The sequence below is a fragment of the Platalea leucorodia genome, assembly GCF_965183815.1.
Source record: "Platalea leucorodia genome assembly, chromosome: 13".
NCBI classification, from domain to species: domain Eukaryota; kingdom Metazoa; phylum Chordata; class Aves; order Pelecaniformes; family Threskiornithidae; genus Platalea; species Platalea leucorodia.
Window position 1 is genome coordinate 2,111,389 of NC_138835.1, and position 12,247 is coordinate 2,123,635.

A 12,247-nucleotide genomic window follows, 5' to 3' on the forward strand; every position below is an offset into this window, starting at 1 on the left:
AACGGAACTGGAAATGCAGGAATACGGAACATTTTTCTAAAACAGTTTAATAAAAAAATTGTGACGTTTCTTGAAAAACCGGAGAAACCCAAAGCGTATCGTGTGTGTCACCTGTCGTAGTCACAAAGAAACACAATTGTCAAAAAAGATCTTTAAGTTTAATACAAATTTTATACAAAGAAAATGTGAAAAAATACTTCCATATGCTAAAAGCAATTATGCTTCACAAATAAGGCCAGCTAGGCTATTTTTGACACAACTGCAATTCACGAATATTCTGTTCTCGCTTTTTGTCTTCTAATACTTTCTCCCTCTAATACGGGGACTAGCTGGAGACTGTACAAACCGCATCCTCTTATAAACAATGGGAGAAATCAACGTGACTAAAATGTACAACAGACTGTACTGGAATGATATCATACAATTAATTTTCTCATATACATACATCACCTTTGCTTTGTTCAATGCTTTCGTTTTACACAACATACAAAATGGGACTACGGCGTAAGTGTAACAGACAGCATTTTCATGGTTACGTCCTCTCGTACTGTACTGCGTCATGCTTACATAAAGTCATAAACTCCATCATATAAATAATACATGCTCTGGCCCAGCATCAAAAGTCCTTTGCCCACGTTTCCCGAGCCACGGTTTTCTCCACGCCTAGTTCTTGTTCCGAGTCCTTTCGGAGGGTTGTTAAAAAAAAAAGGAAAACCGAACTGTGAAGCATAGGAACAAACTTGACTTTTCTCAATCTTTGATGCCACTGATCAGAAATCGTGCTACAACCAGCTGCTATTACACTTCCCAACTCCTCTGGTATTCGACTGAACGAAATCTTAACTTAATTTTAACCTGTAAACAATATAAACTTTAACAGTCTGGTCATTGTAAAAAACAATGTAAATCTTGATGTGTTTCAGGTCCACAGATCGGAAATGTCATAATGCGCCTAATACAATTAACTGAAACAAGATACCCTTCATCACCTGGTTGCTCAAAGAAATTCTACGAGGCTTTCAAAGTGCAGAAGATTTTTTCAATCCAAACGCAAATCAGGTTGTTCAGATTCTCATGATTATATTATCTGATGCGTAACTGCAGTTTCCCAAGACCAGTTTCAGTGTTAGCTTGTGACGAGGCTGTTTGAAACCTTCCTTTTCCAACTTCAAACGCTCTTTATAAGTTAAAGTCAATACAAATATAAAAAGGAGATGGTACTCTAATGACATCCACAAATTGTACATTATTTACAAAAGAAGCATAGATTCAATAGGGATCTTACCTGTCCTCAGCTTTCCTAAGCCAGCGCTAATGCTTTACATTAATGTAGTGTAGTTAATGCTTTGTACACATATACAAAGCTAAAGTCTGAACCTTTGAGGTTAATCCAAAGAACTGTGTTTATTTTTCACATTTCTATTAGATTTATTTATTCCAACAACTGTATGGACTTCTCGGTAGCAGTTAGACTCTTCGTACTTGGACTGGCATTGTGGTCTGAACATACTGAACTCCAGTTCTCATTGCCACTGTCCCAGCAGAAGGACTTACCACTACAGGAATGGTCTGTGGATTAAAACCAAGAGAAACACATTGTTATGTTAAAGGTCACATAAACATGACCACAGAGAGAGATTTATTTTCCAGGGAAAATCCAGAACAAGTTCCAATTTTGTGCAAGAATTTATACCTTTATTACCGCAATATTACCTGATTCCAGGGCAGAAAGTGGGGTTATTACTTTCCTAGAGCCAAGCGTTTTTCTGCATTTTTACTACTCCTGCCTAACTACGGGGACGGGCGGTCCTGTCGGTACTGCGCACACTCTCTCTGTGCTCGGAGACTTAGGCTCTCGTAGTTACTACGTCCAGTTATGTACTTTCCCCAAACTAAGACATGGGAAGAGGAAAAAGGGCTACGAAAATCCTTTGTCATTTGAAAAAGTTTTGACAAATCAAACTGGAGTACAAAAATACCCTCGTTTATAAGTATATTCTTGTTACACGTTACTTAAGTCTTTTGCCCCCGAAGGAACTCCCCCATGCATTCGGTCTACGCAGAAGAGAACAAAGAACATCCATTTGAACAAAAAAGTACCGAAGTTAACTTTTGCACAACTCAATAACAAAACCATCAGCGTTACTGGGAACTGTCTTACACACCCTGTAAAAATATTAATATAGAATAGACTTTTCACTTCCATCGTACAGAGCATGATTTATAAATCTTGACAAATGACGCTTCAGGACATCTCTATCGGTGGTAATTGAGTCTACAGATGCAGAGACAAAGGCACAAGAATGTTAAACAATCTGGTCAAGGTCACATCGCTCTGGAAGATCTGGGAAAGGATTTATTGAATCTTCAGTCTCTTAACCTTCCTCCAAAAACGCGAGGAAGTCTAGAAACGCCTGTACCATACAACCGGCAAGTACGATACAATCGCAGCGATGCACGACTGGCGAGCAGACAGATGCATCCGTTTCAGTTCCCAAGGTTTTGTGGAAGAAACGGGAAGGGAGATGCTGAGGAATCTGAAAGGGATGCACAGATCTTCCCCCGGTGCTAGGGTGACATGCCAAAGAGAACACGGAAGAAGAAATACAAGTTCACTGGAGCCCCATGTTTCCCCCCGTTGTTTTAAGAAACCCCGTTAGTGTCGTAGTGGTAGTCAGCCAAGATGGTGGGTATCCCTACTGAGATGGATTACAGCCTGGAGCGTTTATCAGCTCCTTGGTGACAAAGTCTGTGCCTTCCAGAAGCCTACTCATTCCATTCCCTGGAATGCAAAGACGATGAATTCGTATTTTTACATTATTTTAGCTGCAGAAGGAATAAAAACCAAACATGGAACCAATTTGTTAAATAAATTCCGAGATTACTGCCGCTTCGTAATGATTTCAGATGTGTGTAGAGAGTTCAATGGAAACGGTACCCAGAAGATACACTGGAAGTTGCTCAGAGGAAGAAATTCCTAGTTGCAAACAAAGTGCAAACCGAACCCTAAAGAAGCCGTTGTGTGGGTCGCTGCTAGTGCTGCGGGTGGGGAAATCAAGGTTGCCACAGTCGCCTTTGAAATACACACACTTACACACATGAAAAAATACTACGTTTCGGTTCTTACAGCGATCGGGATATGGAATGTGCGAGACACTTAAATGCGTTAAGATCATTCCCTGAGAGGTAAATTTTCCACCTCTGCCAGTTTTACACATATGTACATTTTGCATACATATTAAACATGCACTAAGGTTCCAAATTATTTAAATTGCACGTGCAGTCATTAGAATACAGAGGTGTCTGTAGCTGTGCAAGACTAATGCAAATGCGTACAAAGTTTTAAACATGCACAAATAAAGGCTGAAACCCTTCGGACGTTCCAGTTACGCTTTACATAACTCGATACACTTTGTAGTACAGAAAACCAATGACGGGAACTGCCATTTTTCTGCATATTACACAAAACCACCTTATGATCTTGCAACCTCTCAGCTACTCACAAAAGAGCCTAACGTCTGTGATGTCTGCTATTCGACTTCAAAATACATATAAAACCTTGTTGTTACGGTAATTCAGTCCAAGCAACTTAGGGCCAATGCTGCAAAGGTGCACAGTGCTCTCAGTCGAGACAAAATGAGTTAAAATGCTGCTAGGAATGTGAAAAGTCGTGATCCCCACATTTGTGTGGACTAGAACAGCTCTGGAGCGCTGTCTGTAGGGGTGCCCTCGTAGCCACCCGCACCCGGCGGCACGTACGCTGCAGCGGGCGGGGGTGTACGCACGGAGGGAGGGAGGCACGGTCGCTTCTATCGCAAATGAGGCCTCTCAGCCCCGGTGTGATCAAGGTACGCTGTTAAATTAGTGCGTAGTTACTGTCATAAATTATCGAACGTCAGTCAGAAAATGAACGGAAGGTACCCACGCGTGGGCTTCTGTGCTGAACCCAGCACCGAGCCAGAGCGTGCCGCTCAGCACCGGTGCAGTATCGGCCCCTTTCCTTTTGGCAGAAGAGCGCCAGCTCAGATGCCATGCGGACTCTGAAGTGAGCGCTGCAGAACACGACCAGTTGAAAGAAGGGGATATTATGGTGCATAAAACACAAAGACGGAACTCACTTCTGTCCCATCTCCTGTGACTGACACTAGGGAACTCAAGTGTCCTCGGTTAAGCCTTTGATGGAAAAAACCCAGGTCTGACTCCAACGCTATTTCTCATAATTTCATAACGCTAATGTGCAAGACTGCATGGGAGATACACCGCTGACGAATGCATATTTTCTTTCATAGTTACTGAGATGTCACAGGAATATCAAGCATAGCTCAGAATTAATTAAATCTCTTTAGGATACCATAGACAAAAAGATATTTAAAAGGTATTTAAAATGAATTCTATATATTTACATTGATGCTGTGGTCAAGTATATACATGAAGCGGACAAATAACTAACATCATAATGTAAAATGGAAGTCTGACTGTCCTCAGTGCCTTCGCTGTACTTGATGGCAATTTCTGAATCCTTGTAATAACGACTGGTGAAATGAAAGGGCGGAACGTTGCACAGCAAAACGAGAGATTTTGCACTGCAAGTTGAGACTCTACCAGTGAATTCATGTCTTGATACAACAGCAGACGGAGACAACCCCCCAGAAATACTGAGCAGTTTTAATGCCAGGAACAGTACTACTGCAGACTTTAAATGACGATACTGTACTTACAATTGTGGGTTGAGTAGTTGGAATATAGGTGGTGGTCTGCGGTACCTGGACCAGTTTTATAGGCTGGTTGCTTGTCACACCTGTTGCTATCTGCAGAGACAGCACAGGCAACCTCAGTAGAAGTCTCAGCTTTTACATAAAGTCCACCTAGTTGTTATTATTCTTATAATATGAAATTTCTGTTGGATGTTTTGTTCGTGTTAAAAATTTGCATCTGAATGAATTCACAGGTTACTTCTTTGTTAATAAAACAAAATTCAAATTATGAACATGATCAATGTATACAGCATGATGTTTCAGGTAGAACATCTGTGTGAAAGCAATTCCAGATTTGCATAACTGGAATTTTCCCTGGCAAAAGTTTTAGGTAATTGATTTTCTCCCGTCCCCTGCTTCCCCAGTAATACAAAGGTTGTGCTGCCACAGACAACGCATACGAACATCGACTGAGCCAGAGCTGAACTAACTTCACCGAAGCACTCGGGTGGAACAGCACATCCTTCTTCCCTCTTCCAATCTGTTTCCCAAGTTACTCCCTTAGATGCCGTGTCAAGCCCAGAGATCTAACACCAGACTGTAGCAAAAGTGTCAAGAAATGAACACAGCTCTCTAGTTTACTATGCTTCCCAATTCTATAGGACTATCTCAATGAGACATCATGCTGGAATCACAATACTACAAAATTAGTTTGCTTTTAATATTTTAAAATACAACAAGGCTCCTACTGATGTGGGGGATCACGTGTAAGGGTTTGAAGGATCAGCCCCCCCATAAAATTTTTCATTTAATACATCTTGCAAGGGCAGAAGAAAAACGATGCTGAAATTGCTAATAGTCAAGCCCTACCTATAAAGCAGAATCTTCTCTATAAACATTTTCTATATATGCAATGTTAAGTCCCTTTTATTAGAGCATTTGCTCATCCTTGCCTACTGAATACTATCAGAGTAGATGCTATGGAGGATTTCGTAACTGCACACTGCTCCGTTAACTGTAGATCCAGGTGAATTGTTGTATCAGTGTTATGGAACATTGTGGTACCCTAGTGGCAGTCTGTTGTGATAAAGTAAGTTGATTTGAATGCAGGTCTTGAGCTTGGCCTCTGAACCCCCAGGCAAGAAGGGCTTGGAAGTGCTGCAGTCAGTATTGCTTATCAGAAGGCAACTTGTATCGAAAGATCCAGACCAGAAGCTACACTGATGGGTCCTGGAGAGAGAGAGAGAAAGAGGGAGGTCCAGTCCCCTTTGGCTGGAAGGATGAGTCAAGCCAACACAAGGTTTTATTGGGAATGAGTGAAGGGGAAAGGGTGTTCCCAGAGGACAGAAGGAGATTTTTTTTTTTTTGCTGAGATGAAGAAAAAAAACCACAACTCCCTATCTCACTCCCCAAATCACACTCTCTGGAATATGCAAACGGTCATAAATTCCTGGCTGATCCAGGGAAGCCTTTAGGGCTAGGTTTCAGAGAAATCTTACAGATTATTTTTGTTTGAAGTGACCGCAATGATACTCACTGTAACACTCTCTTTGCTTTTATCAGCTGAACCTTCCTTTTCCTTCGGGGTGCTGGCTGTTTCCGTGGGCGTAGGCTGCACACTGGAGCTGGGCTGGGATGATTTATTTAATGTTTCTGTGCTAATTTCCGTGTCTGTTTCCTGCTGTGTTGCAGTAGCTAAAATAAAGGAAAAAAGAGAAAGTAGCAGCTATCCGTGTGTCCCAGTCCACAGTCACTCTTCTCAGGCACATCTGCACGCGTGCGAATCAAGACCGTTGAGTCACTGTGTATTCCACCCACCCCAACCCCCTCCGCTGTGAAACGGGCAGCCCAGAGCGAGATTACCTGACTGCGTGCAAGATTTCATATGCTCAGGCCAGTGAGCTTGTTGGCAGGGATAGTCACAGTAGCTCGTATTCCAACAGCAATAAAAAATGGCCTCTTTCTTGCAGTTAGCGCACCACTGCTTCTTTTTAGTTTCATCCACTGCTTGCTGCTTTTCCAGTTCCAGCTGCTTCTTCACCTCGGCAATCAAACGATCTCGTTCTTGTTCTAGACTCTGACGCATTTCAGCCATTGTCAGTTCTACTCAAAATGCAAAGGAAGATGAGTTTTGCATTTTCCACCCCCCAACAGCAAGGTGCAAAACAATAATTTCCATGAGTTTAAAGACAACATGAAATTAAAACTAGCAATCAAAATATTCCCTCAGTTTGGGCATCTCTGTTTTGTACCAAGTCAACAAACGAAAGTCTTCCATCATCTCTTATTCTGGCACCGTGATTTTTACCCTTAACCGTTACCTTCCATTTAACACTTTAGTTCTAGCTGTCCCACAAAGGATCAGAATCCAGGTGTCGTAGCTGCAGCACAAACACAAAAAGGATGCATGCAGCTGCTGCTAACATACTTTGTCTTTACAAGCCCAACCTTTTGGTCTGCTCCAATATTCAGAAAATACAGAGAATTACATTTCTTCTCTTTTCTCATAAATAACAGTGAATCAATTGTTCATTTTATCTTAGTGTCTTTACAAAGAAAAATGTGAAAGTTCCAAGAGGGACACGGACAAAGTTGTACAAACTCATCCGCTATGTGAATAAAGCTGTAAATCTGAGCCTTACTTCAGATTGCTCTGAGAGCCACCCACTATTAACGCAGTTACGAACTGATACCTCAGTCACTACGAGTGACTGCGAGCGAAAGAGCTTGACACAATCTTCACGAAAGTGGTCAAATACAAACAAAGCCACCTTGACTCAGGGTGAATCTTTGAGTCTTCTGAAAAACTCCAGTTGACGTACTTCCAAAACACCATTAAAGGTGTTTATTTAAATCAGTAGCTTAAGACTGGTGACAAAGGGTTTAACGGATTTTTCCTTCGTTTCTGAGCACACCTAAACATTCAGTTCTGTGAGTTGCAGACAAGTTGTTGCCATACCCAAGGAATTCTGAAGATTGCTATAACTGGGCTGCAGCAGTGGAAAAACTGGTCTACCCTGATGTGACAGAGCAAAATATTACTGACAAACCAAAGGCATGAGTCTGAATACGGAGTTACTCAGCCCTTAATGCATTTCCATTCCAGATATGCTCTGCAAAAAGAGAGTCAAAAAGTGGATGAGGACTCTCTATTACACAGCCCTAAGGCTGTCTGAACTGCATGTAGCTGAAAGGAGACTTGATCACTCAACTGCAACCTTCTTCCCAGCGCCAGTGCATTAAATAAAGATAATTTAAGAGGAATCACATCTTAATCATGGTTTCATTTCCCGCCCATATGGTTGAGTGAATGTAGAGATTAAGATCCTCCTCCTAGGAGGAATATTATTTTATCTGTTTAATGTAGTATTTTGAATTTATTTCACTGACAGTCTGGCATCAAGACTGAGTGAATGTTGACTATTCACTTTAAATAAATAAGTAGGTACAACAACAGCTGATCTGAACCAAACCGTCCGCTACAGTCTCCAAGGAAACCAGAGGAAGCAGGTTCCCCCAGTGGCTATGTTAACAGAACCTGGTCCATCTGAGAATTAGAATGAAGTAATCAGCATAAAATCTCATGAAGAGGGATTATCCAATGATGCATAAAATAAAGTTATTCTCTCCTATCAAGAGCTCTCTTTAGCCTAAATTTGTCTGAGAGGGCTGAGCACCTGTCGCTTACTACACACAGATAGAAGTAGCTTTGAGTACATCCTCAAAAGGTGTCCGCTAACGTCAGCACAGCACATTATATAAGGTTTTATGTCCTTCACTTGGACAATTTGCAGTATCATATGATGGAGGTAGTACATACTACAAGCATGTGCACTGATACACTGGTCTGGACTGCCATTTCATACCTAGGTTATGCTTCATTTCTGAGAGTTCCTGTTGATGTAACCATTGAAGTTTTTCTATCTCAATCCTCAAACGCCGAATCTAAATATTAAAAATTTAATAGTTAGTAATAGTAAACAAGGTGCAGTGTATAATACATAATTATTAGACAGAAAACATGCCCAAAGCAAAGAGGCTGATCATCACTTACATCAAGGCTCCTTCTTATTAACATGAGGACAAGACCATAGTAAACCCAAACCCAAGTCTGAAGTATTTGAAATATTTGTTTGCTAGATTTTGCTACCATAAAAGCACAAGATTGTTTGAAAACAAAGAGCATTTCTATTAAACTTGCTCTTGCTTCCTCTGAAATTAGTCGAGTCTCAAATTTCTCTGACTGGAATCAAAAACCCATTCCCCAGTTTTGCTTGCATTTATTAGTATGACTTGTTTGTTTGTTTAACTAGATGTGGCTTAGGAAAGCATTGGTTTCATTCACTGTGGGTTGGGAATACAAATATTATTGCTCAAAATTGCGACTTCCTTATTTTGGTTAAAACAAGCAAACAAACCATCACACTTTTAACTCTGAGCTTTATTTGTTCACATTTGTACTTAGTTTACACTGCTTAATCTGCTTTTTCCAAGTCTAAAGAAAATGCTTAAAAGATACTAAGTACTACGTTTGGAGACAATTAAAAGCAATGCATAGCATTTCATAAAAAATGCAGAAAGTATTAAAAGTATTTTAAAAAACTATTAAAAACTATGGTCATAATCACATAACCAGGATAAGCTACTGTACTACAAGTAAATTCAAATCTTCTTCCTCCAGCGGACAAATACGTGTTTTTAAGAAATGATACTTTCAAAAAAATTATTTCATTTCTGATTTTAAACAAGGTGATATGAAATTAAATTCTCAACAGAAGCTTTAAGGATCTGGGCTTGATGGCCTACTGTTCTTGCTGCTTATCTTACAGAGCCCATCTGATGTTTTGTCAGTGTTTTTCTCTACCACTGTAATCATTACTTCTAAAACAGGATGGAATTTAGGATCTCTGGAGAGTCTCAATTTATAATACTTTTTATTTATATTTATATATATTTATAGTTATATGGTACTTTTATATATAAAAATACTATTTTGCAACTTTCAAAGTTAAAATACAAGCAGTTTTTTTTTTTTTTTTAAATCTTAACACTCACCTCAGCTATTGTACTTCCAGTAGTATTTTTTGAAAGATCATTATATATTTCAGTCATTGTTCCTTTGATGGCATCCATCATCTGAAAGACAAAATGAAAAAAGAAAATTCTGTGATATGTATTTTTAATAGACACCCACTTTCACTTCCTTTCAACCATTCTGATGTGAACTCACATTACTATCAACAATGCCCCGTATCTCTCTCTGTATTTATCTGGGTCTACTTTTAGAGGACTATTTAGAAGGTAGAACACAACATTTTTGATCAGGATTCTGATTTTTAAGTGTCCTGAACTGGTGAACTGCTTGACCTTCTACTTTTCCAAGAAATTGCCATTAATGTAATTTACAAATTAAAAAATACAACCATGAGTTTGGGGAAGAAACTCAATTAAAAAAACCTAAAAATAAATAATAAAAAAAAAGACACTGACATTGCTGACCACTGACAATCCCACCAAGACCATATGGTTGAGTGAGAACATTGAAAGTTGATAGTCAAGATTAATTCTGGTGCTTTTAATGCCTGGGTACTCAACTTTATTTCCTTATATAATATTCACCGTGATTTTTTAATTTAACGATCTAAGAGAGTATATGAAAAGCTAATGTCCCATCCCTCACTGTCATAGAATCATAGAATCATTAAGGTTGGAAAAGACCCTTAAGATCATCGAGTCCAACTGTTAACCTATCACTGCCAAGGCCACCACTAAACCATGTCCCCAAGCACCACGTCTGCCCGGCTTTTAAATCCCCCCAGGGATGGGGACTCAGCCCCTGCCCTGGGCAGCCTGGGCCAGGCCCTGACAGCCCTTTCTGTGAAGAAGTTTTCCCTAATACCCAACCCAACCCTGCCCTGGCGCAGCTTGAGGCCGTTCCCTCTCGTCCCATCGCTTGTTCCTGGGGAGCAGAGACCGACCCCCCCGGCTCCAGCCTCCTTTCAGGCCATTGCGGAGAGCGATGAGGGCTCCCCTCAGCCTCCTCTCCTCCAGACCAAACAACCCCACTATTATGTTACAAGTATTACACCACATCTTCTCTTTAATAACTTTTAGCTTGGAATGGCAGCATTCAGCCAACCCTAAAAAGATGGTTCAGCACTTTTGTCAAAATCTAGCTGTTCCTACCTAGTAGAATGAATTTGCAACATATGACCACCTGAAAATAAACTTATTTCAGAATCTGAAATGTCAAAAATGTGAAAGTTCACTTCCAAATAAAATTTCAAGAAAACCTTGCTCAAGAACTTACTTTGCTAGTATATTTAGCAATATCTGCAGCCACATCAGCTGAAGCTGTTGCAATTGGCAAGTCTGTATTAACTGAGGAAGAAAGAGTACTTGCAGATCCAGAACTGGTAACCATAGAAATAGGTTGAGTACTTGTAACCAAGGTTATAGTGGATGTGGAAGTGCTCTGGGTGATCTCTTTTTGCTGCACAGCTAAGAAAAGAGAACATACAGCAGATCAATCACAGAAACAATTATGAAAATAAATAGGCAAACTTCTGACTTCAACGTCTAACTTAAATGTGCACACCTAACCGTTTCAAAGACTGACATTATTTATACGATGGTGCCATTTAATCAATTAATTATACAGTGCCCAGCCACTGAACTTGTACATAATTGTAAGGCTTAAAGGTAATGAAGCAAATATATCTTTGAAACTTACTATTTTAGACTGGCCAATGCAAAAGTCTCCCTCAGATCTGTTTTCCTCCCAGTTGGGGACTTTTCCATCCCACTTCCTAGGAATTCACTTCCTAACCTCTCAATTTGGAGAACTCCCAACTAATACCATATGTATGAGCATAAGTTAGACTTTGACATTTTCATTTGCCATAATTTTGAAACAGATTATTGAATTTCTTTTCTTTTCGCTTTGAAACAAGGTTTAGTGAGCCACTGTTGAAGAAAGCCTACTTTAGTAATACTTCCTGGTGTTATTCCCTTTCTTTTGTTATTCATGCTACGAATTAGTATTAATGTTGAGACATGTTTAATATACATATATCCAGATCAACATTAGCCTTTGGCTGGCTGCAGAGCAAGGAACGTGACATTAGATTAACTCGTTAAAGCAAAGAAGTTATTCATAGTGTTAACTCAAACAGGGTAAGAAAAGCTTTGTCATCTTTGGTCAGTATTTCAAATAATCTTAAACAGTGGGTAATTAAAAAATGAGAGTACAAATCAAAATGCAAAGACCCTCACCTTTTCATTCCTAATGACTTATCTGCCTTAAATATTTTTTTAAAAAAATTTTTTTTAGGACAATACTTTTCAATCTATTTTTAATGATGCATATTATAAAAGATGTCTTCATTGGCAATATCCTCAAAACAGGAATTACTGAAATAAAAAAGGTATTCAGTTTATCTCTATGTACTATATTTTTGTTTATGCCAATTCACTGTATAAGAAATCTATAGATTTTATAGTTTTCATTTGAAATATTTCTAGAATGTAATATTGAAGACGGAACATTGCTA

The 12,247-nt window shown here is 39.6% G+C and overlaps 1 protein-coding gene across 10 annotated transcripts in view; it reads right to left on the minus strand.

Annotated features, from left to right (window-relative positions):
* Nucleotides 1-203: 203 nt before the first annotated feature.
* Nucleotides 204-12,247, minus strand: part of ZMYND8 (zinc finger MYND-type containing 8) — a 62,094-nt gene continuing 50,050 nt past the window's right edge. For 8 of the 10 annotated variants that reach the window (XM_082325862.1, XM_082325867.1, XM_082325860.1 and 5 more), the window contains 6 exons: nucleotides 11,005-11,195; nucleotides 9,750-9,830; nucleotides 8,561-8,639; nucleotides 6,558-6,797; nucleotides 6,232-6,389; nucleotides 204-1,569 (listed from right to left, as the gene is read on the minus strand). In XM_082325862.1, the coding sequence (XP_082181988.1) occupies nucleotides 1,468-1,569; nucleotides 6,232-6,389; nucleotides 6,558-6,797; nucleotides 8,561-8,639; nucleotides 9,750-9,830; nucleotides 11,005-11,195 (851 nt within the window). In that variant the 3' untranslated portion in view covers nucleotides 204-1,467. Of the gene's footprint in view, nucleotides 1,570-4,718; nucleotides 5,925-6,231; nucleotides 6,390-6,557; nucleotides 6,798-8,560; nucleotides 8,640-9,749; nucleotides 9,831-11,004; nucleotides 11,196-12,247 lie in introns of those variants that run through there. The other 2 variants (XM_082325861.1, XM_082325868.1) reach the window with 2 other exon arrangements.